Source organism: Anolis sagrei, chromosome 1 (assembly GCF_037176765.1).
Source record: "Anolis sagrei isolate rAnoSag1 chromosome 1, rAnoSag1.mat, whole genome shotgun sequence".
Classification (NCBI taxonomy): domain Eukaryota; kingdom Metazoa; phylum Chordata; class Lepidosauria; order Squamata; family Dactyloidae; genus Anolis; species Anolis sagrei.
Genome location: NC_090021.1, coordinates 236,839,174 through 236,861,513, shown reverse-complemented (window position 1 = coordinate 236,861,513; position 22,340 = coordinate 236,839,174). Strand labels below are relative to the sequence as shown.

The 22,340-nt window shown below is 37.8% G+C and overlaps 1 protein-coding gene across 5 annotated transcripts in view; it reads right to left on the bottom strand.

Moving 5' to 3' along the window:
• The window catches only part of DAGLA (diacylglycerol lipase alpha), a 135,696-nt gene that overhangs the window by 19,223 nt on the left and 94,133 nt on the right, over window positions 1-22,340 (bottom strand). For all 5 annotated transcript variants that reach the window (XM_067462536.1, XM_060770747.2, XM_067462537.1 and 2 more), the window contains 9 exons: window positions 20,922-21,056; window positions 19,411-19,488; window positions 16,673-16,797; window positions 9,751-9,907; window positions 9,104-9,187; window positions 8,367-8,444; window positions 6,049-6,129; window positions 5,010-5,152; window positions 1,119-1,187 (listed from right to left, as the gene is read on the bottom strand). In XM_067462536.1, coding sequence (XP_067318637.1) covers window positions 1,119-1,187; window positions 5,010-5,152; window positions 6,049-6,129; window positions 8,367-8,444; window positions 9,104-9,187; window positions 9,751-9,907; window positions 16,673-16,797; window positions 19,411-19,488; window positions 20,922-21,056 — 950 coding nt within the window. The remainder of the gene's footprint in view (window positions 1-1,118; window positions 1,188-5,009; window positions 5,153-6,048; window positions 6,130-8,366; window positions 8,445-9,103; window positions 9,188-9,750; window positions 9,908-16,672; window positions 16,798-19,410; window positions 19,489-20,921; window positions 21,057-22,340) is intronic.

The following is a 22,340-nucleotide window of genomic DNA, read 5'->3' as shown; positions in this document are numbered from 1 at the left end:
CTCAGATCACAAGACATACAGAAGCAAAGGATGTTTCTATATAAGGCAACAAAAATTAGCTCACAGTATTTTCTTCCACAGAGTTTAAAATGAACTAGATACATAAATGAAAGGTGTTGGTATCTCCACTTCAACAGAGAAAGTGGAAATGTAGATGTTACAGAAACTCAGTGAAACCTGCTGCTCTGTAGACTTGGGCAAACTGACTTCTGCTCACTAGCCTGTTTTCACAAGCACCGAGATAGTACAGATTTAGCTCATAAAATCCCCAGAAGCTCATAAAAGTCTGGCCAAGAAGAATGTTCTCTTTGCAATTACAAACTACAACAGTTGTCCCTTTACTGCTTTATTATTCTTTTTTTTAAACAAGGTAATATAACCGTACATTAAATCCCCAAATTACTGGACAATGATTTGGGAAGTGCTTATGCTTCTACAAATTTTAAATACTACAAAATAATTCATACCTGCAATCTATTTGCCATGACAAGGAGATTGTAAAAAGATGTGAGATGATAAAATAACAAATAACTCAGAAAATCATAGGTAGCAATATGAGATGAAAAGGCACAAGTAAGCGAAGGATATGAAAACCATAGTACACAAAACATGACTGTAAGACAACAGGGCTCACATAATACAAGGATGTTAGACAGGAATGAGGTGACAACACTCATAGGTCAAGATACAAGATAGATTGAAGATGACACGGAAGACATAGCCAGGAGACAATTCACACGTGTAAGATGGCTCAGAAGAGGTGACCTGGGAGAGAGTACAAATGTGTAAATGACAATGCAGATAACTTAGGAGATGGAAAATATATATTAGATGCCACAAGGAACACAACTGTGGAACCAACATATCCACCTTTTTCAGTAATACAGGAAGTTGAATGATAGGGGAGGGATGTGACACATCAGTGCATATGTCCAGGTTAAAAATACACAAATTTAAGTATATAGGCAGCTAGGAAAGAAATTGTGAGCAAGAAGCACATGAGGACAGATAAATGGGAAGCAAGACTAATGTACTGAGACCTTTAACATGAGAAACCCAGAGCTTAGAGATTGAACAAATCTACAATGAGAAACAGAATACTAGACTTTTTGACTTACCTGGGGACTAGGTCTTTACCCAGAACAACTGCAGTCACAAACTCTTTGGAATACTCCATGGCATCCTCACTGGAACAGAAACAGGAAGCAAGAAGAAGTTGGTGTGATTCCACTGACACCCAACAAATTATCTGAATCAAAAAATACCCACCCTATCTACAGATACTTACAGCTAGGACTGTGCTTGCTCATTACTATGCCAGACTCAAAACTTTATAAACTACTCCAGATATGTAAAGCTAAAAACATGTACTGAATCATCAGTATATTATTTGTATATTTTATTCAGTGAAAACCATAGAAGAACAGTATAAACTGAAGTATAAAATAAACTTCATTACTGAGATTGAAACATCTGATGATTAGAATGCCAAAAACCACTAAAAACATAATGTTTAACCTAGGGATCAGTAAGCAAATCCTCTGATCTGAAGCCTCTAAGTGTAAAATGTGATCATAATTCTAAAAATGGCCCTTATCCATAAGAAGAATAATGAAAAAGAAAATATCAAAAAGTCAAGTATTTTCAGGATTGGTTTTAGTGAATAATTTGCATGTGATTCTCAGTCAAGATATGCCAACACGATTCCCTTCATTTATATGTAAGTTTCCATGGTAAAAAGTGGGCAATACTGTCCTTGATCGATGTGGTCTCTCCCAATTCTATGATGCCACAGCAAGAGAGAGCTACTCTCCATCCTAATTGCATAACTGACAAACCTAACATCCACAGCAGAAAAAGATCCTGAGCATTTATTTTTTATTGGTCTACCTGACAGTATTCAACTGCTATTGCAATCTTACAGAACCATACATTAAGAAAAAAAAATGTGTCTGGTTTCAAAATGTCTATAGATTAACATAAAAAGGTATTTCATTGGTAACATATTCTAGAAATACAGTGTAACACAAAAACTTTTAGGGACTACTGACAATACTGAATCCTAAGAATCCAGTTCCAGAGATCTCTTCCTACAGATTTCTTTAAAGAAATCTAATTTATTGTCATATATCAATTCTCTGAAAAAGTACATCAAGGAAGCTCCATATGCTGAGCAACTCTCTAGCACTGTATATAAGAGAACAACCAAACCTCTAACCAAATATTGAATGAGGAAAAGATACAAACTACTAGCTATTCAACAATCCTCATGAGAAACAAAAATATAAAAAGGTTGGGTGAAATATGAGGCTCATAAAAATGGAGGTGATCTAATAAACTAACAGACTAATTGGCTTTTTTAACAAATAAAAAGTCAGTACTGCAAATTTGCTTTGGAGATTATTTACTCTTCTGTTAAGATAAGACCAATATATTATTTATTTATCGTGTCAGAAGTGAATTGAGAATAGAGTTATAATGTATTGGTATTATACTAAATTTCCTTTAACCAGAAGCTGATCACTTCGAGTGCCTCTGGTGTCACTGCAAAAAAGTCCTCCATTGTGCATATGGCAGAGCACAGACTGCATTGTAGTAAGTGGTCTGTGATTTGCCCTTCTCCACACTGGCATGTTGTGGACTCCACGTTGTAACCTCATTTCTTAAGATTAACTCTTCATCTCACAGTACCAGAGCACAGTCTGGTCCTTTTATTACTGGCTGCAACTTCCCGACTGATATCAGGTAGTGCAATACCGGCTAAACAGTATAATTTCTCCAGTGGTCTGGGTCGTAGACATCCTGTGATAATGCAGCATTTGTCTCATTAAGAGCCACATCTATTCTTTTAACATGGTGATATGTATTCCATACTGGGCACGCATATTCAGCAGCAGAGTAAGCATAAGGGCAGATGTGTTCACTGTATCTGGTTGTGATCCCCAGGTTGTGCCAGTCAGCTTTCATATAATATTATTTCTAGCACCCACTTTTTGCTTGATAATCAACCAGTGCTTCTTGTAAGTCAGAGTACAGCCCAGAGTAACTCCCAGGTATTTTGGTGTACTGCAATGCTCCGGTGGGACTCCTTCCCAGACAATCCTCAGAGCTCAAGATGCTTGTCTGTTCTTAAGATGAAAAGCACATGTCTCCATTTTAGATAGATTAGGAATCAGCTGGTTTTCCCTGTAATAGGCAGTAAGAGCACCTAAAGCTTCAGAGAGCTTCTGTTCAACAATTTCAAAGCTCCCTGCTGGAGCGGCGATGACACGATTGCTAGCATAGAGGAAACTCTCTGTCCGTTCTGGCAGTGGCTGATCATTTGTGACCATCATGAGACACAGTGAATAATCTAAGCTAAAATTTACTATTGGCTTCCAAATCCTGCAATGCTTTTAAATTGATTTTTGTATGTACAAAACCAATAATGTACAGAAATAGGGAAAATGTTTGCTACACCCCTGAAGGAATATATATATATGTACTAGCTGTGCCCTGGCCACGCGTTGCTATGGCCCCCAGAAAACAGGAATTCCAGACATGAAACAATGTGGGTTAGGGAACACCTCCTCGCAAAGGTTTCTTGTAGGGAGGACGAAGCCAGGCTTTTAGGCTTCAAGGCTTTTCAAAAGTTATCAAGGTGGGCAATGTATCTGTATATGTGTGTATATGTGTGTGCATGTGTATATATGTGTGCATATATGTGTATATGTATATATGTGTGCATGTGTATATGTGTGTACACATGTGTTATGTATGTGTATGTGTATATATATGTATTTATGTGTTTATATATGTGTATGTATATGAGTGTATATGTGTGTGTGTGCATATGTGCATGTGTGTTACTAGGGCCCTCCAGACAGTTTGGACTTCAATTCCCACAATACTTAATAGTCAGATCAGCGTGGCTGTTAGGAATGGTGGGAACTGAAGTCCAAAATGCCTGGAGAGCCCAAGTAGGCCCAGGCCTGCACACATATACAAATAACATACACATGCACATATGCACACACACACACATATACACTCACATACATATACATATACACATGCACACATACATACATACAGTATGAGATTTGTTACTGAACCCTGTGTCTCTTTTGAGGCTTGTGCAGCCTCCTCCTGGTGTTGCTCCTCCCTCCTTCCCTTTCCTTTCCCTCTCGCCTTCCTTGCATGATGGCTGCAGAACGCCTCTCCTTCCTTCCTTGCTTGCTTGCTTCTTTGCTTGTTCTGTCCCTCCGTCCTTCCCTCTCTCGGTCTCTCTCTTGTCTCCCTCAAGGTTTATTCCTTTCTTTTTCTTGAAGTAGTCCCAAGTGAAGTGAGTGGCGGTGGAAGGAGCCACGGATAACCCCTTCTCCTCCTTCTCTCTCTCTGATTTGGTGTGGAGGCTTTTATTTAAGGGCTGCTTTTCAGAGCGGCTTTGCTGGGCGGTTTGTTTCCTGGGGGGGGGGGGCTTTCTCCTCCTCTCCTTGGCTGGCTTATCAGCTGGCTGTTTGCAGGGCTGCTGGCTTGGCTCCCGAATGGCTGTTTGTTTCCCCTCTCACACAGGAGGAGGCGGGGTTTTGCGCATGCATTGTAATGTATATGTAATTTTTTTTAGGATTTTAAAGCTATTTTCACTGTTTTGGTTTTTTTTTTAAAATTGATGGTCATACCTTGGGGCTTGAGGCATCTGGAGGCCAAATGTGGTGATATTTGGCCTCTTATTTTGTTTGCTTTTAGCCTACTCACCACGTACAGTAGCGCTCTCTCTCTCTCTCTCTATATATATATGTGTGTGTGTGTGTATATAATTTAGGACACAGACAAAATGCTATTTTGTACCCACTTTTTCAAAGAGATGCTAAAAGAGCTTGTGTATGTAGTAGTTTTACTTTCATGTTGGTAAGATTATACTGAGCCTTCAATGGCTTAATAAATTCAACATACTTAAAAATAGAAATGGTACAGTCTCAGAAGGTACATTGCCATATTTCCTTTGTTTAATAAAAACAAACACTTACCTCAAAAGTCCACCTGGGGGAGAGTAAGCATAGCACTTTAGAGTTGGGTATTGTGGACGGAGCAAAAAAGACAGAATGGCAGCTGTGCCTGCTCCTAAGGAATGCCCAACCACAATGAGGCCATAATGCTTTGTTCCTCTGCCCTGCAAAACAAAAGTCAATTAGATACTTACAGATTGTAGTAATTGTTCTTCAATACCTTCATTGCTGACTTAGGTAAAAAATATCTCCTTCACCCAACCTACTCATACACATAGTCCATCAACACATATACATCAACATCTACTACACAAAACTGCCATTCCTAAGATCCTCCTCTAATGACTGGATCACTTTGTAGAGACAAGAGCATGGATCCTAAGACAACTTTTGTAGACAAGAGATCCTGGAAGCATAAGAAGAAGAAAGCATTTTAACTGGCCTCCCTTCTACTATAAATTAGAGTCTTCTGAAAGAAAGAAAAAAAATCAAATGTAGATATGCTTGAGGAATTTGTTTTTTCAAATTCCAATATTAATTCGTATTAGAATTTGAAAAAAAAGCAAATTCTGCAAGTATATCTACATTAGATTCTTTTTTTCCTTTCAGAATTGTCCTGAATAGGCAACACACAGATTAACAAAGAATTACATATATAATGATAGCATAAACTGCAGTACTACTGAAGGAAAAGAGAAAATACATTCCTTAGGTGAGGCAAATATGTGACACCACTTTGTAACAAAGCCCGTGAGCCATCAATGTGAATATGGTTTTCACCTGAATTTTGGCTCTATTTTTAGCATCCTGGGATTTCACCATCCTTTTCATTTCCCAAATTCTGTGACCTAATTTTTCCAAGTACTGCTTCCAGCAACTATTTTTCAGAACAACGGATTACTCATCTAGTGGCCAAGAGCAGCTATAATTGGTAGAAGCTATGGGAAGCTGACAGTGTTTCCAGTAATTATGATATATCATGGAACAGGCTGTAAGAGGAAAGCATGGATGAAAGCACAAACTTTTCTCTTTACCACAATGCAGAAAAACTGAAACTCACCAAATCACGACCAAAGGCCTGGGAAAGCACCATTTCCTGCTCTAATTTCTTTTTTATATACTCAGCAGACAGCACCATTCCCTGGAAGGAGACAGAAAGGAGCAGGGAAAACAAGATCTTTATCAGAACTGAGCTATCTGTATCAGGACCCTGAATAACATCCAACATTACAAGTAACCACAACATTTCGAAGTACTGGGAGTGGAAGAGAGGTGGAACTACCCCTGGCAAGCTTGAAAAAACAGTGGATATTTATTTATTTTTAAATTTCCCTAAAAGCTAGTGGGTAAGAGCAAACTGTGACAGTTTCATGCAGAAGACCTTTGGGGAATCAAGGGACCAAACAGATCAAAGCCACCCTACAATGGCATAGATCATTTTGTGGAAATACCAGCACCTATCTGCTCACTATCACCAAAACAGCTCCTCTTTCCCTCTGCAGATGTAGCTCAACCCTGTCCTAAACCCCTTTAATGACCACCCAAAGAACTGCAATTGCACTGTAACATGCCAGTGCTACAAAAGTTACTCTGCAAAAGGCAAAGCACCTGATTTTTACTGAAGTTTTTAATTTACTTCATTCAGAGGTCAGGAGAAAGAACCATTACTGCAGCACCTCTACACTAATAGCAGCAGGAATTAGAAAAACAGCTGAATTATGAATTTACTTACTGAACTATAAGCTTACAATTCTGACAGTAAAAAAAAAATCTTAAATTTCACAAGCTAAAAATAAAGCTTGAAAAAATGTTGGTCTCTTCCATATCTCCTAAAGCAATTATGTGGTGACAGAAGGGCTTTCTACAGATGAAAGAGAAAGATTGGTGATGAGTATAACCTGATACTGAAATAGTTACCAGATGGAAGTAATTATTAAGGCAAATACTAATGCCAAATTCCAAAGGGAGGGGAAAATACTTAGATGAGAATTGTAGGAATGCCTGCATGAGATGGCATTTTAAATGGTACTGGTAGTTTGAAATTGTTTGTGCATAATCCTTACAAAAGGCAGACTTCAGATTTGCTGGTTGTACTTTGTCTTCTACCAATCCCAGCCTGATGCAAAAGTCTCTCTCAGACATAAAGAACTTTTTGCCCAGAAATTTATGTTGATGCAGCCCCTTTCTATTTCAGAATGCCAGCCTTTTTGTCAGAGACTACCATATCACTTACTCTCACTTTCCTCCATACCATGCCCTATTCTCCTTCTCCTCCTCCTCTTCTCCCTTCCATCCTTCTTCACTTCCCCCCTTTGCCGCTCTGCAAGTCGTTCAGATGTCCAGAATCAACTTCTTCCCCCTTGTCATTCACTCCACTGCATTCCATGATAACATCTGCTGGCACATGTAATTGTGTTGCTCATACAAACCAGAGTTGGGGCCACCATCTTGTTATGCTAGAGTGATCTCTTGCATAATAATTGCTTTTTTCCAGGTGTGATGATGGAGGAATGCTAATTCTTTCCCTACTCTTATTCCAAAACCATGAATGTATTATTTAATACCTCTACTATCTTCAACCTATTGTATATTTAATTTTAGCCATTAGCAGAAGAGTTATCACTCATTTCCTGTCCCTTACATTCAGAAATTCCTTATATAAGGACTTTCTGAAAGTCCTTCTATTTGTATAATTTTATGAAAACTACACATCCTAGAATGTTTATCACTTTCATTCTTCCATAACTCCTAATTTTACCATGTCTACTTTACCCAAAAGTCCGCCTCTTCTCTCTCATGTCTCTACTTAGCATTATAGATGATTTAACTAGCACCATTTATCATCTACAAACAAGTTTGTGGTGGTCTTCCTTATGGTCAGATCAATACTGCTAATTTTATTTGAAGCCATTTCAAATTGCTGTACAAATACAATGTCTTGGGTGGAAAATGGCTACAACACTGGCGGATATTTTGTGCCCCATGACAACACCAAAATATTGCAGGAATACTGTTTTTAAAAAAACTTGTGTTTGAGATTAGTTCTGCATTAGACAGCGAGAGGAACTGTGTAAGGTTAGTAGTAGGTGCTACTTTTTATATGTTCATTCTTTGGTTTCACTAACAACTAGAATTATAGCCACTTTACTCCATTCACCTGCTAAAGCAAGAAGCTTATGCCTCTAGCTTCTTTCTCATAGTTACTCTCAAGGTTCCTACAAGAATCTTTTGCAACTGGTATAATAAATTCAAGACTTTTTGCTAAGAAATTCAATAGCAGGTTCACAAACCTTTTAAAATAAATATACGTTTTATAAGAAAGAGAGAGAAATGAAATGACATATTAGCCAAGGAAGACCCAGCTGATCTTGTAACTACCTTGTGCCCAAGCCAGGTTCCATGATGCCCTTCCACTGGGAGGCGCTCGGCATCTCCAGTCAGATCAGTCAGTGCATCCTAAGGAAGGACAGGGACGTCTAATCAGATGGAAGTCTGAGTCGCTATTATGAATCTTAACAAGATACTTGTTAATATGAGGGTGGGTCATAAAGTTTTGTTTCCTGTGTCATAAAAAATGTTATAAATGAACATATAATAACAGAAGTTGCTACAGATCATAGCCTGAACTGTCCTCTATGCAAAATTACTATTTAATATAGTCACCATCAATTTGTACACATTTGCGCCACTGTTTAATCCAGGCATTAAACCCATTTCGGAAAAATTCAGGGTTTTGCTTCGTGATTCATATTTTAAAGCTGTCTCAACGTCATTCAAATCATTGAATCTGAAACCACGTACATTGTCTTCCAGAGGGCCTCTGGCTTCTCTGTGTAGTCTGACACTGAATGATGTTAAAACAACTTTAAAATCATGGTTCATGAAGCAAAACCCTGATAGTGCAAATGTGTACAAATTGATGGTGACTATATCGAATGGAAGTTTTGTATAGAGGACAGTTCAGGCTATGATCTGTTGTAACTGCTGCTGTTATATGTTCATTTATAACATTTTTATGATACAGGAGACAAAACTTTTTGACCCACCCACGTAATTTGCAGAATCTTAGAAATAGAGCATAACATGGCACACACTATGAACAAACACACTTTTACCTTTGGAGACAAAGTTCCTCGGATACTGATAACCACTTTTTTTTTCTCATGATCTACAGCCACATAGAAGGGAGTTTCGTAGACCTGAAGAAAATGCAGTGCCATGTTAAAATATACAATCTTACTGTAATGGACTGCCCTATCTCAAATTATGAGAATAAAAGAGCCATACGATGGATGAAGGTTATTAGAAAAGCAAAACCTGAGCTTAATTCCACTTCCACGTACACAGAAAGATAGAATCACCAAATACTTAAACTTGGAAGGGATCCCAAAAGTTCATGCTTTCTCTACTGGACATCTTTCTTTCTTTCTTTCTTTCTTTCTTTCTTTCTTTCTTTCTTTCTTTCTTTCCCATGACCAAATGCCACACTCCGAAATCTCGGTCTGATTAGAACTATATCTAAGAATTCAGTTACAAGTCAAATTTAAGAGGTTTGTCCTGTAAGACAGGTTGCCACTTTTCTTTGCACAAAGACTTTTCTTTGAACAAAGATGTAATCCATCCACCCATCCGTATGCACCCAATAGTAAATTTTAATTGGTTGAACAGCTTCTAAAATGTTCTACCACAGTTTCACTCTAGTATGTGGCTCTAAATTGCCCAAACATGTTGTTGAACCCAAGAAATTGTTCACAGTCCTTACCGCATCGTGACATGAAGTATATACAATGTCCACAGAGGCCATATTTTCATCCAGAAAGTGGCGACGGATGGCAATAGCATTGCAGCCACAGCAGTTATCTTCCTCAATAGTGACACCAGGGGCATACCGGGGTCGAGCAGGGCAAAGACAACAGCATCTTTGAAGGAAAACATTGGGTAAATATGTATAAAGAAAACAGAAAGATGCAAAAAAGAAACAAAAAAGCAGCAAGAGAAGAATCAGGTGTGTACAAAACAACATACAGTTTATAGGCGATACTTTCACAGCAACTAAGATTGTACACTAGTAACACTTTCTTTAGTTCAGTGGTTCTCAACCTGGGGTCCCCAGATGTTTTTGGCCTACAACTCCCAGAAATCCCAGCCAGTTTACCAGCTGTTAGGATTTCTGGGAGTTGAAGGCCAAAAACATCTGGGGACCCCAGGTTGAGAAGCACTGCTTTAGTTGAACATAGCACAAAAAGAAAAACAGGATTCTTCTATGACTGGTGCATAAGCTCTATACCAGTTTTACATTCACATCCCCTGCAAATCATAACTGGGTATCAAAGTTTGTCTCTGTGGGCCCAATTACTACATGCTTCTCTTCTTCATGGAAGAAGAGAATCCACCAGTCTTCTATATAAATAAAAAATGTAATGTTTGTTTGTGGGATTAACAGAACTCAAAAACCACTGGACGAATTGACACCAAATTTGTGCACAAGACACCTAACAATCCAATCTATGTTATTCACTCAAAAATTGATTTTGTCATTTGAGGGTTGTAGTTGCTGGGATTTATAGTTCACCTACAGTTAAAGAGCATTCTGAACTCAACCAATGATGGAATTGAATCAAACTTGGCACACAGGACTCCCATGACCAACAGAAAACACTAGAAGGGTTTAGTGGGCATTGATGTTAAGTTTGGAAGTTGTAGTTCACCTACATCCAGAGAAGACTGTGGACACAATGATGAATCTGGACCAAACTCTACACGAATACTCAATATGCCCAAATGTGACCAGTGGTGGAGTTTGGGGAAAATAGAATCTTGACATTTGGGAGTAGTAGTTGCTGGGATTTATAGTTCACCTAGAATCACAGAGCATTCTGAACCCCACCAACGGTAGAATTGGGCCAAACCTCCCACACAGAACCCCCATGACCACCAGAGTGGGCCACAGCAATGCATGGCAGGGGACAGCTAGTTCTTAGTAAGTTCCTGCCAAAATGTGTTGGCAAACTATGGTATGGAGTAGGGATTTTTAACCTTTTCCCACTCATGACCCATTTTTGCTTGAGAAATTTTTGCATGATCCCAGGTATATAGGTATATAAAATAGGTATAGGAATCCAGCATTTATTGATAACACTATGTGACATGATCTTGTTTCTGGGTTATAAATGCCATTTTCTAATTGGATCTATCATAAAAACATGGAAAAAGTTTATTAAACTGCAAAAACTTTGCTTGGCAGGACATCCTTCAGAACGTTTTGCTATTATTTTTCAATTAATATCTCATTGAGTCTCAACCAATTCAACATTGTTTGTGGCAGCTACAAAAAAGAAGTTTAACTACTTTCAAAGTAAGTAGGTAAAGGTAAAGGTTTTCCCTTTGACACTAAGTCTAGTCGTGTCCGACTCTGGGTGGTGGTGCTCATCTCAATTTCTAAGCCAAAGAACCGGCGTTCTCTGTAGATGCCTCCAAGGTCATGTGGTCGGCTTGACTGCATGGAGCTCTGTTACCTTCCCGCAGAAGCAATACCTATTGATCTACTCACATTTATATGTTTTCAAACTGTTAGGTTGGCAGAAGCTGGGCCTAACGAGGGGAGCTCACCCCGCTCCCCAGATTCAAACTGGCGATCTTTCGATTAGTTAGTTCAGCAGCTCAACCTACTGTGCCACCAGGGGCTCCCATTCAAACTAAGTACCACACAATTAAAGTTTGAAAGTGTTACTCCTGTTTAATTGTGTTCAAAGTAAGTACTGCACAATTAGACAGTAATAACACTTTCAAACTAGGAACAGAAAATTTGTCAAATGTTGTTACATAGTGTAATCACAAAGAATTTTATTTTAAAACAATTCTTTAGTATACATATCATTTTAGCATTTATTAAAGACGCATGCTAACAAGATGGATGCGCTTGTTTATTTTTAGATAAAAATTAAATCTTGGCTGAATACTGGATACAGCAGGATATAGACATCTTCAACACTTTTCATGTCACAGTGGCATGCTGGGCTCGCAACCTCAAGTGGCAGAACGTACTCTGTTGCCTCTTTCCTTCTCTCCTGGAGTCATAAAATTGTAAATGTCTAAAACAGCTACTAAGTGGCAATCTACACAAATGTTTCATGACCTTCAAATTCAATTAGGGGACCCCAAATAGGGTCACTGGTATAGAGTAGGTGTGAACTACTTTGAGGAGTGTAGAGACCTTTTCTGACCTTCTGCAGATAACAACATTTGTCAAAACCCCAAGTTCTCCATGCAAAATAAAATGTCCCAACATTAGCCCCAATGCTTCTCCTCCTCCTAATCTTTTAGGCTAAAGTGATCTAGCCCCCACGTAACCTGGTTAACGACTGAAGGAACAGGATGTTGGATTAGAAAAGCTTTCAGTCGCATTTTCTCATGTTATTAGCTGTTATCAGTTCTCCCAAACTTCCAATCCACACTTATATTTGTTTGCGTTTTTTCAATGGGAATGTCTGGGGTGTGAAATAGGAGCTCCATTAAACTATATGCAGCCCATAAGGTACAATCCTTTACTTGGAGACAACTTTGGTTAGCACTAATCAACATTTGCCCAGTTCCACATAATATGGATATGATTATACGAACAGGAAATTGAGGAAGTAACTTGTGCATCAGGCAGGAAGAAAGATGAACAAAATACAATATTTGACTACAATTATTGTTGCATTATAAACAAAGACAGATGTAACATGGGAGCTTTCGGAAGATAAGTTTATAGAAGACTACTATTTGTGATAGCTATATATTACATCCAAAGATAGAGATAGTATTCTTTCAAATTAACAGTTGAAGTACAATGCTCATATCCATGAAGTATTTGATCTCAGATTTCATGTGGGTAATCAAAAGAATTAACCACATGAAGGATTTTGGCCCAAGAATACCACAGAACTACAATGGAGGACAATACTTTGTCACATGTGGAGAAATGGAACCACAGACAGCAGTCCCATGAATACAGGGCTATACTACAATGGGGATTGTGTGAAGAATATTATCCCATTAATGTCCTTCTTGGAAGAAGTGGGTTTGAAAATAGATAACTATTTTTAGGCTAAAATAGATGCAAAGATGGAGGTTGAACCAAGGAAATGATGCCGGTGGAAAGGACTAGCCCCCCTCACACAGCACCATGGCTTCAATCAAAACTTCCCCCTCAACTGCTTTTTTTAAAATCGAAGAATGAGTTGTTGGGTGTTCCATATCTCATCTAGTTTACCCCTGAGGAATAAAATGAGAAACTGTGTAGGAACACATCAGGAAGCCACAGAACACCTAAAGAATAAATATGTCAATATCTGCTTATCTGTAGCTGAACTTTTCAGCCACAACCAATTGCTGGAACACATATTTCTTTGAATCTGTTTCTTTGCAAACTCTAAAATAACCTCCCAGTTCCTTATAGTTGAAAGCTTGGAGCAAATAAACATGCAAGGCCAATGGCCGAACACATGCAGTTTTACCATTTAATTTTAAGCAGAAATGGAAACTATTCTTTTCATTGGTAGGAATAAGGTATTTCTGTTAATTACTCTTTAGCCAACACTTTGATCATGCACACTTTCTTAGATATTAATTTCACCGAACTCAGTGAGTAAGCAAAGATGGGGTTGCATTGCACCAAGATTCTTTTTATAATTAAGATAGCTGACATTCTCTTCTAAATTACGTTGATGTAACTTGATACTTTATCACTTAATAACCCACCTATATTTATTATTATACACACAGGTGTTTGTGTGTATAATCACACAACAGCTTCATTAACCCTCTATGATCCACCTAGGGCCCTAAGATCATCTGGGGAGACTCTACTCGTTGTTCCCCCATGGTTGCAATCGCGTCTGGTGGGGACAAAGGACAGGGCCTTTTCTGTGGTGCCCCCCTGGCTATGGAACTCCCTCCCGAGAGAAATTAGATCAGCTGCATCCCTCTTGACCTTTCGGAAACAAGTAAAATCCTGGCTATGGGATCATGCCTTTGTAGATTAGGCTGACTTGCTGATATGTTGACTTATATAGCACTGAATCACTGCCCTTGGATGATGATTTAAACCGGTGACCGCTGACTGACTGATTGTTTTTATACTGTTTTTATACTGTTTTATATTGTTATTATTATATTGCTGTTAAATTGTGTATCTATGTTTTTGATGCGGGCGCCATGGGGTGCCAATTTGTTAGCCGTCCTGAGTCCCTCTGCGGAGGTTGAGATAGGACAGGATATAAAAGCCCGAAATAAATAATAAATAAATAATAAATTAGCACTGATTACCAAGTAAAAGTATATGGTAATGGTTTGCTCTGATACCGTCGAGAATCAGTTAACCATTCTTTTTCTCAGTTAGCCTCAATGGTTCTACAAAATCCATTTGGATAGTGGTCTGGACTGGAGATTGGAATTCAAGGATAGATGTCCTTGAATTCCAATATACAGAGCCTTACTTTAAAATAACACTGTTATAAAGATAAATACACTTTTACAAGGTGAGAATACATTATCTACTTTCCCAACACTAATAAGCCATCTGCAGTTACCTATGTTGATGTATTTCCTACAACTTTTAATAGTGAAAAAACCCTTCTATACTAGCTAAAATGTACACCTGTATTTCCTAGCAAGGTCTCGATTTGATATGGCTTCAAAAATAATATGCTGCAATCTCATTTATCTGTTCAAAATCTGTTGTTATGGCATGATGACTTCTGTGCAACCAATACTGACGTATTACTTTTGGATTAGGAGTCATCACCATGGGGATTGTTAAAGGCCCTGTATGGATTTCTAGGTGTGCTAATTCTCTCACAGAATCTTCAACCAGAAAAAAAACAACAATTCTTTCCTGCGATAGTTCCCATCTCTCTATGGGTTAAAGTTTGCTACAGCTGCAGAAAGCAATCTTTACAATGCCCTTAGGTATGTTCAAATGTATCAAGGTCAATTCGTGGAGAACATAAGATTGAGATTTATGGATCTTCTTGTGTCTCATCAAAGTGTAATATTGATTCATTTTAATGATTTGTTCATTTATTACAAATACCAGTAAGATTAATGTTATGTGTCCAAAAATTAAAAATACATTGCATGGGAGCATCATTCATTTTATGATCTGATTGCATTTCATAGGTTATAATATGCTATTTAAAATACCGTAACTTGACTAGAATTCAGCAAGTAACAAGATTCACAGATTAATACTGTTATACTTTCACTTTACAAATATTTAATTCAAGACGTAAAATTTTTCATTTATTTGAGTTGAAATTTTCAGGTTTAAGAACAACTGTGAGGGTGTTGGTAAATTTGTTATTAGTTATTTATGTTTTCAGCAACCTCAAAATTCAGCCCAAAAAGTGGATTTTCCTGGAAAACTTAGTGATGGCACACATTTGGTAAAATCACTTTTTCAATAATTAAAATTTTGCTGTTCTCTGATACAATGGCTGCTCATTCTCTATATAATGCATAGCAGAAATAACTGACCTCCATATTGACTTTTCCACAATTGGTTGAATTGTAGTATGAAAATGGCATTGATTTTGTTGGCATAGTTATCTCTTGATATACACAAGATATCAACACAGTTGCAGGCCCTAAATGTACAGCCAAAGCAGAGCTTACAAGCAAAATGAATGTATTAGAGTGTCCTGTCGAAGCCCAGACCTCAATCTGAGTGAGAATCTGTGGCAATACTCAAAAGCTGAGGGAGCTGGATGAGCTGGAGGGAGCTGGATGAGCTGAGGGAGCTGGATGAGCTGAGGGAGCTGGATCAATTTTGCCAAGAAAAATGAGTACAAATGTTAGGCTCCAAAAGTTCAAAGCTGACAAAGATCACAAATGAACTTCAACCTATGTTGACCCTATGAATGAAAGACCTTCAGATTGTCCTGTTATCAACCATCCTGGTCACAGCTGTTGGGTAGCTCCCTTATTTTTCTATCAAGTATAGACTAAGATGTGCATGTGTGTGACTACTTATAACACCCAACAAATGGCAGTTTATTTTTTGCTTACTTAATCTTTGTGTTGCAATAAAAATATTCAGTACCTTTGCAGTATTGTGTATCATGTATACATTAAGTGGTAACAATGTCAATTAAATTATTTCAATTCTACTATGTAGCACAAGAATTATTTATTTATTTATTTATTTACTTTACTTTACTTGTATACCGCTCTTCTCAGCTATCAGGCGACTCAGAGCGGTTAACAACCAGAAATTGTAGAAATAGATTAAGGAGGGTGAATACTCCTGCAAGGCACTGTACAATTCCCCAAGTTTTGTAATTCTGTAAATAAATAAATGAAAAAAAGGGGGAGGGGTTCTTTTAACTTTACTGGATTAAAAACGGGCAAAAATGTAAAGAGACAGAGTGGTATCTGTCTCTTTACATTTTTGTCCATTTTATTATTCAGTGAAAGTCAGGGAAAATAAATGTGAAATAAGATAATATGCAGGAACTAAAATAATAAGATTTAGGTAAATATTATGAAATAATATTTTACAGGATAGGCAGAAAGGAAGACCACTAGGAAAAACACGCATCGCTGAAGAAGATGAAAATAAATGAAGAATTCATGAGAAGAAGGGAGAAAGAAGCTATCAAATAAAGCAGAAGACAAGAGATACAGCCTGGATGAACACTTACGAGCAAGATCTAGCCAGTCGACAGAGTCCACAAGCAGGCTTTCTCATCAAGTACATTGGCCAGCCATAAGCAGCCAGTGCAAAGAGCATATAGTAACAGACTTCTTTGTAACGAAGCATTTCTTGCTGGAAGAAAGAAAAGAAATGTTCATTACGTAAGATGCCTCTTTCAGTCATTCAATAAATGAATGAAAAGTTAGATTAAGTTCCAAGTTCTATGGAGTCCTTCATGCCAACAGTCTTCTTGCATGGAGAAAAAGAACCAGCAGACAACGACCCATTAAACCTTAGTGACTACTGCTATAAACTAAGTCTTGGATTGGTGAGCCTCCCTCCTTGTCCCCTCAACATGACTACTGAGGAGAATGGAAGCTTTCACTTGTTTTTAAACTAACTGGAGTGCTTCGCTACTTCCAAATGGTAGTAACTCTAGTAAGCTTAAGCTATAACAAGCCAGGATAATCAAGCTACCCATATGATCCTGACATAGATTCTACTACTCATAGTTAGTAAGGTTAGATGTAATGAGGAATTGTGGTTACTCGGTGACTTTTGATACAATTGACCATGGTATCCTTATGGGCCATCTCACTGGGATGGGACTGGAAGGCATTGTTTTACAATGGTTCCGTTCCTTCCTGGAGGGTCGTACACAGAAGGTGGTGCTGGGGGACTCCTGTTCAAACCCCTGGCCATTGTCTTATGAGGTTCAGTTTTGCTCTCCCCCCCCCCCCGGGGGGGGGTGCTATTTGGCTAACTGCAGGCTATTCATATAAACCTGCATAGCCTGGAGATCTTCAGGAGAGGCCCTTCTCTCATTCTCACCTCCATCTCAGGCTTGGTTGGTGGGAATGAGAGAGTGGGCCCTTTCAGTGGCTGCCCCTTTAGTCTGGAATTCCCTGCCCAGGGAAGCCAGAATGGCCTCCTCTTTGCTATCCTTCCGGTGGCAAGCTAAAACCTTTTTATTCAGGCAGGCTTTCAAAGAAGGTGGCTTTTGAGATGTAGTCAGGGGGTGCTGTGGTTTTTAGATTTGATTATGTTTTTATGGATTCTAACTGTGAATTTTAATACCATTTATTATTTAATTCTGTTTTAATGTTTGTATATTTTTAGATTTTAAATTGTATTACATGCTTTTAATGTAAGTTGTTCTGAGTCTCCTTGTGGAGAGAAAAAGTGGGATAATAATAATAACAACAATAATAATTTATTCATTTATATTCTGCTCTATCTCCCCAGAGGGACATAGAAATAAACATAATAGTAATAATAATATGAAAGCATCCAATTTCCTACATGGCAGAGGAGGATAAGGAATGCAGAAGCCAAAGACAAGCATTACATGGGAAAAGACCCAAAGAATCTGGGTTTCAGAGCTACTCAAGAGCTGACACTAGTAAAAGAGTACAAGGCCAAGAAACGCCTATATGTATGTGTGTTTGTACATGTCTGTGTATGTGTGTGCCATGCAATACCTATACGTTTTTACTCGAGTTTAACGCATCATCTAATCTAATGCACACCTCAATTTTCAAAACCCTGAAACCAAAATAAATAAATAAATAAATAAAAATTGCTGCCGAATGTAATGCGCAGCAGCATTAAAATGTGTTCTAATTTGGCAAACCCCCCCCCCCCCCAAAAAAACAAAAATGCTTTACTGTTGCTTCCTGCTTAATATTTCTTCGCTATAAACAATTGTGTTAGAACACAAAAATTTCCAGTGATGGAAAACAAAACCTTGAGGTCCACCTATGCCACTTTAATCGCCTTGATTCAATGCTATGGAATCCTGGATGGTGAAGTTTAACAAAGCTTTGAATCTTCTCTGCCAAAGAATGCTGGTGCCACACTAAACACCAAATCCCAGGATTGTACAGTATTGAGCCTTGGTAATTGGAGATGACATCCCTCAAAGAGGAGCTCCAGGCGCAGCTCCTGAAGCACCTTCCCCTTTGGCTTTGGCTCAATACTAACATTACTGTATGATGCAAATCTAATCTGCACCACAATTTTGGCAAGCAAATACGGTATATGTATATTTCAGAGCTTGTTTGAAAAACCAATCAGCTCCTTATTTCAGCAAACACCTCCCCATTTTATTTATCTCACATATAGCAGTAGTATTGAGCTAAAACAGAAGGCTTGTGCAAGATCTATCTTTCTATTCCATCAATCACGAAAAATGGGGGATGCATCAGAAATTTGCTGCCTCTATGTTTCACTACCCTCACACACAGTTATTTGTAGAAATGAGCGCATCATGAGTCACCAAAACAATCCAGAGATGTGAATATGAGAGAAAAGTTGACCTACATGGGTATTTTGTATATAACCATATAAAGATATTTCAAGATTAAATGCAGTGCTTTATTGGTTACAGGTATTTTACTTCTCCTCCTCCTTTCAAAGACTACATTGACTCTTTGTTGCTGCGAAATGAAACACAGGGAAATTCCTGTTGCCAGTTCCAAATTTGAAAATCTAGATACAAATGAGGTGATGTTTTGGAGGAGCAAGTGGGTATGGGGCTGGCAAGTTGCTAAACAGAAGAACTAGTATCCTAGTTTGGTGACATTCAGTAACATATGTTTAAGCAAATTGTGTAGATGTTGTTATCTTTCAATATCTTTTCATATTTGACTAAATATTCACATGAAGGAAAGAAAACTGATTCCAACTGAGTTGCTGTAGTGTCAGCTATTACCATCCACCTCTCATCAGGGTTTGATAACTTACTGAGTTTTTCAGATCCAAATATTTAGTGTTCCTGGTTACTGGCATTCCTGATAAGAAGGCCAGGATATCATTGTTTGCCTGTAAACCAAACACAAATTAGAATTCGTTAGTCAAGTGGTATCTTCCTGTTTTTAAATAAATGCTTTCCTGTTGTTTCTATAAATAAAGTTTTATTATTTTCATGCTTTTACAAAAGGAAAAAAACTCATTTGCTCTATGGACTGCCATTTGGAATTGGAATATTCTTACAATATTCTGTCTTAGTTTCAACCCCCCCCCCCCTTTTAAAAAAAAGATTTGCAGTATTTGCACTATTAAGCTTAATTGACAGGGAACCGTAAAAACTCTGGACTAAAGCCAGCAACTGATGCAAAAATATATTATCTGCAGTCAAAGAAAAAGAGAAGCCTCAATGAATGACCTTGAAGCAGTTAAGGCCAGATGAGAAATAAAGGTGGACAGAAATAGGTTCAGAATTCAGAATGCAACTGTGATTTGTTCAGTGACTTGTGCTCTAGAACAAGGAGTACTTCTAAGTAGAGAAATAAAAGATGACAATCAAAAAGAAAAGAAAAGAAAGGATAATCAACCTCTTCCACAAGATCAAAGAAATGAAAGGAAAATATAAACCATGAGTGGGGAAGCTAAACATCCTGCAGCTGAATACATCACATGATCAAATAAGCTGATGAAAAGCATACATCTGAAGACCTATATAAAAAAGATGAAAGGACAACAAATTCATCCAAGGAAAGAACCATCTGAAGATGAACCCACAGTTTTAGAGAGTGACGTGGAAGCTACACTCTAATGGACCCTGAAATCAAAAATGTAAATCCTATTTTCCATAGATGCTCCATTTCTCTAATTCTGTTTCCCCTCAAATCTCCGGCCCAAGAAATCATGACAGGTTTTATTCTATTGTGTTCTAGATTATATTCTAGAATGTATTTATATAATCTGGAGATTAGGCCCTTATTTCCCATTTCCCATATAGAAAATGCACTCCAATTTATTTTCCTCAAACCCTACTTCAGCATTTTTTGTAAATCTATTGTGTAACTGATGAAACCAAAACCAACAATTAGTACCTAGTTCTTCCCTCTCTTTTAGGAGACAATGATCATTTTCATTAAATAGATATTCTCTATAAGATCTTATTTCCTCTTTGGATGTTGGCATTAAGACTGCTTCTAATGGACATAACCATAAAGGGGTTTTCTGTCCCATCCCAACTTTGTATCTCTTCCATATTTTAAGGAGATTTAATCTAATTATATGATTATTGAAGTCTGTTTAACTTATCCTTTTTGTACCAGCAACGAAGAATTGAGGACAAAAGCAAAAAAGAAGAAGAGAAAAGCCCTGAAGGTGTTGATGATGACAGCAATGGTGACAGGTGGTCACTTTGTATTATAACTTAGGGTTGAGTGTCACGAACTAAATCCCATCACAACCACACACAGTGTTTCTGCAGTGAAAAAAGTGCAAGCAGTACTCTGCATACTCACCTCATCTAGTACTGCATTCCGTTTTGCCCTCTGCCGCTGACGTAGTAGTACTAGGCCTGCTATGATATCGGATGGAACTATGTCGAGATCTCGGAAAAACTCAGCAAACAAATATGCAATTTCAGAGTAAGCATCCTAAACAATCCAAAGAGGGAAAGAGGAGAAATAAATTTGCAATAATCAGCAAATAAAGAACTGGAATTACTCACTAGTCTGATCCTTAAAAAAATATTTCAAGCCATTCACTTCAAAATGTATTGCTTGTATGTTATTATCTGATTCCTTCTAAAGCCGTAGTATCTGTTGATCATACTGTTCTAGTGTTCTTCCTTTAAGTAGGCCAGGTGGTATATAGAAGTTTCCTTCATTTTATCAGTGAGGTGTGAGGTGGGCTGAAGTAAAATGGTATATATTCAATTGCTAGTAGGAGATGTACTGAATCAACAGGTATGTGTTGAGTCAATATTAATACTTCCATTATTACTAACAACAAGATTCATGTGAATGACACTAAATGGCATTCATCAAGCTTAACAGCTAAATAGATATTTGATCTCAGAGCTTCAAGGTTCTATCTATCCAAAGCTCTGTTCACTGCCTCACATGTTCAAAAGCATATATCTAGGGCAGTTTTCTGGCTCAAACCAGATGTCCTTGAGAACTATATGGGCAATACCCAAAAAGAAAGTACAGGCAGAAGTCAGGGCGATTCCATACTTCATACAGCAATCATGATTGTTGAAACCAATGGCATACACTCATGGTTTCTGTAGCACATAGATTAGGTAATAACATATTTGTATAATTATGTGCCAAGTAGCAAATTACAGGTCTGGGAAACCTGAATAAGGTACGACTTTTCAAAAGTGTCTACATAGATTACTACTCAATAACAATTTAAGAAATTCCACTCTAATTTTGGAAGAGGAATACAATTTTTAATTATTTCACTACTCACCACTTTTAATGCTTTTACTTATGCAATTTAAAATTTATCTACTCAACAAATTAAAGACCTATAGTCAATTTGCATAGTTTTACTACTTCAAGACAACTTTTATTTCCTTGCAACTGAATCAACAGTTCAGATACATGGCCCAATCTGCAATAACTATGAAACCAATGTTCAGGTCTTTTTAAAAATAATAATGTATTTTTCCTTCTGCTCCATTGCAGAGGTTTTACGTGCCCATAACTAAAATATTGGAACTGGATGTATGCCTTTGTACTTGTTTCCTTACAATAAGATATGGCTGATTTGCATTGCAAGTGCACTACCCATGTGTAAAAAATTGTCATGAATAAAATACTACTATGTCCCTGTGTTTCCTTGGGAGGTAGCATAAATAGGCATTAAGAACCATTTGAGATCTCTTAATACATGAAATCAGGAAATGTATGTGTGCAAGAGGCCGCAGA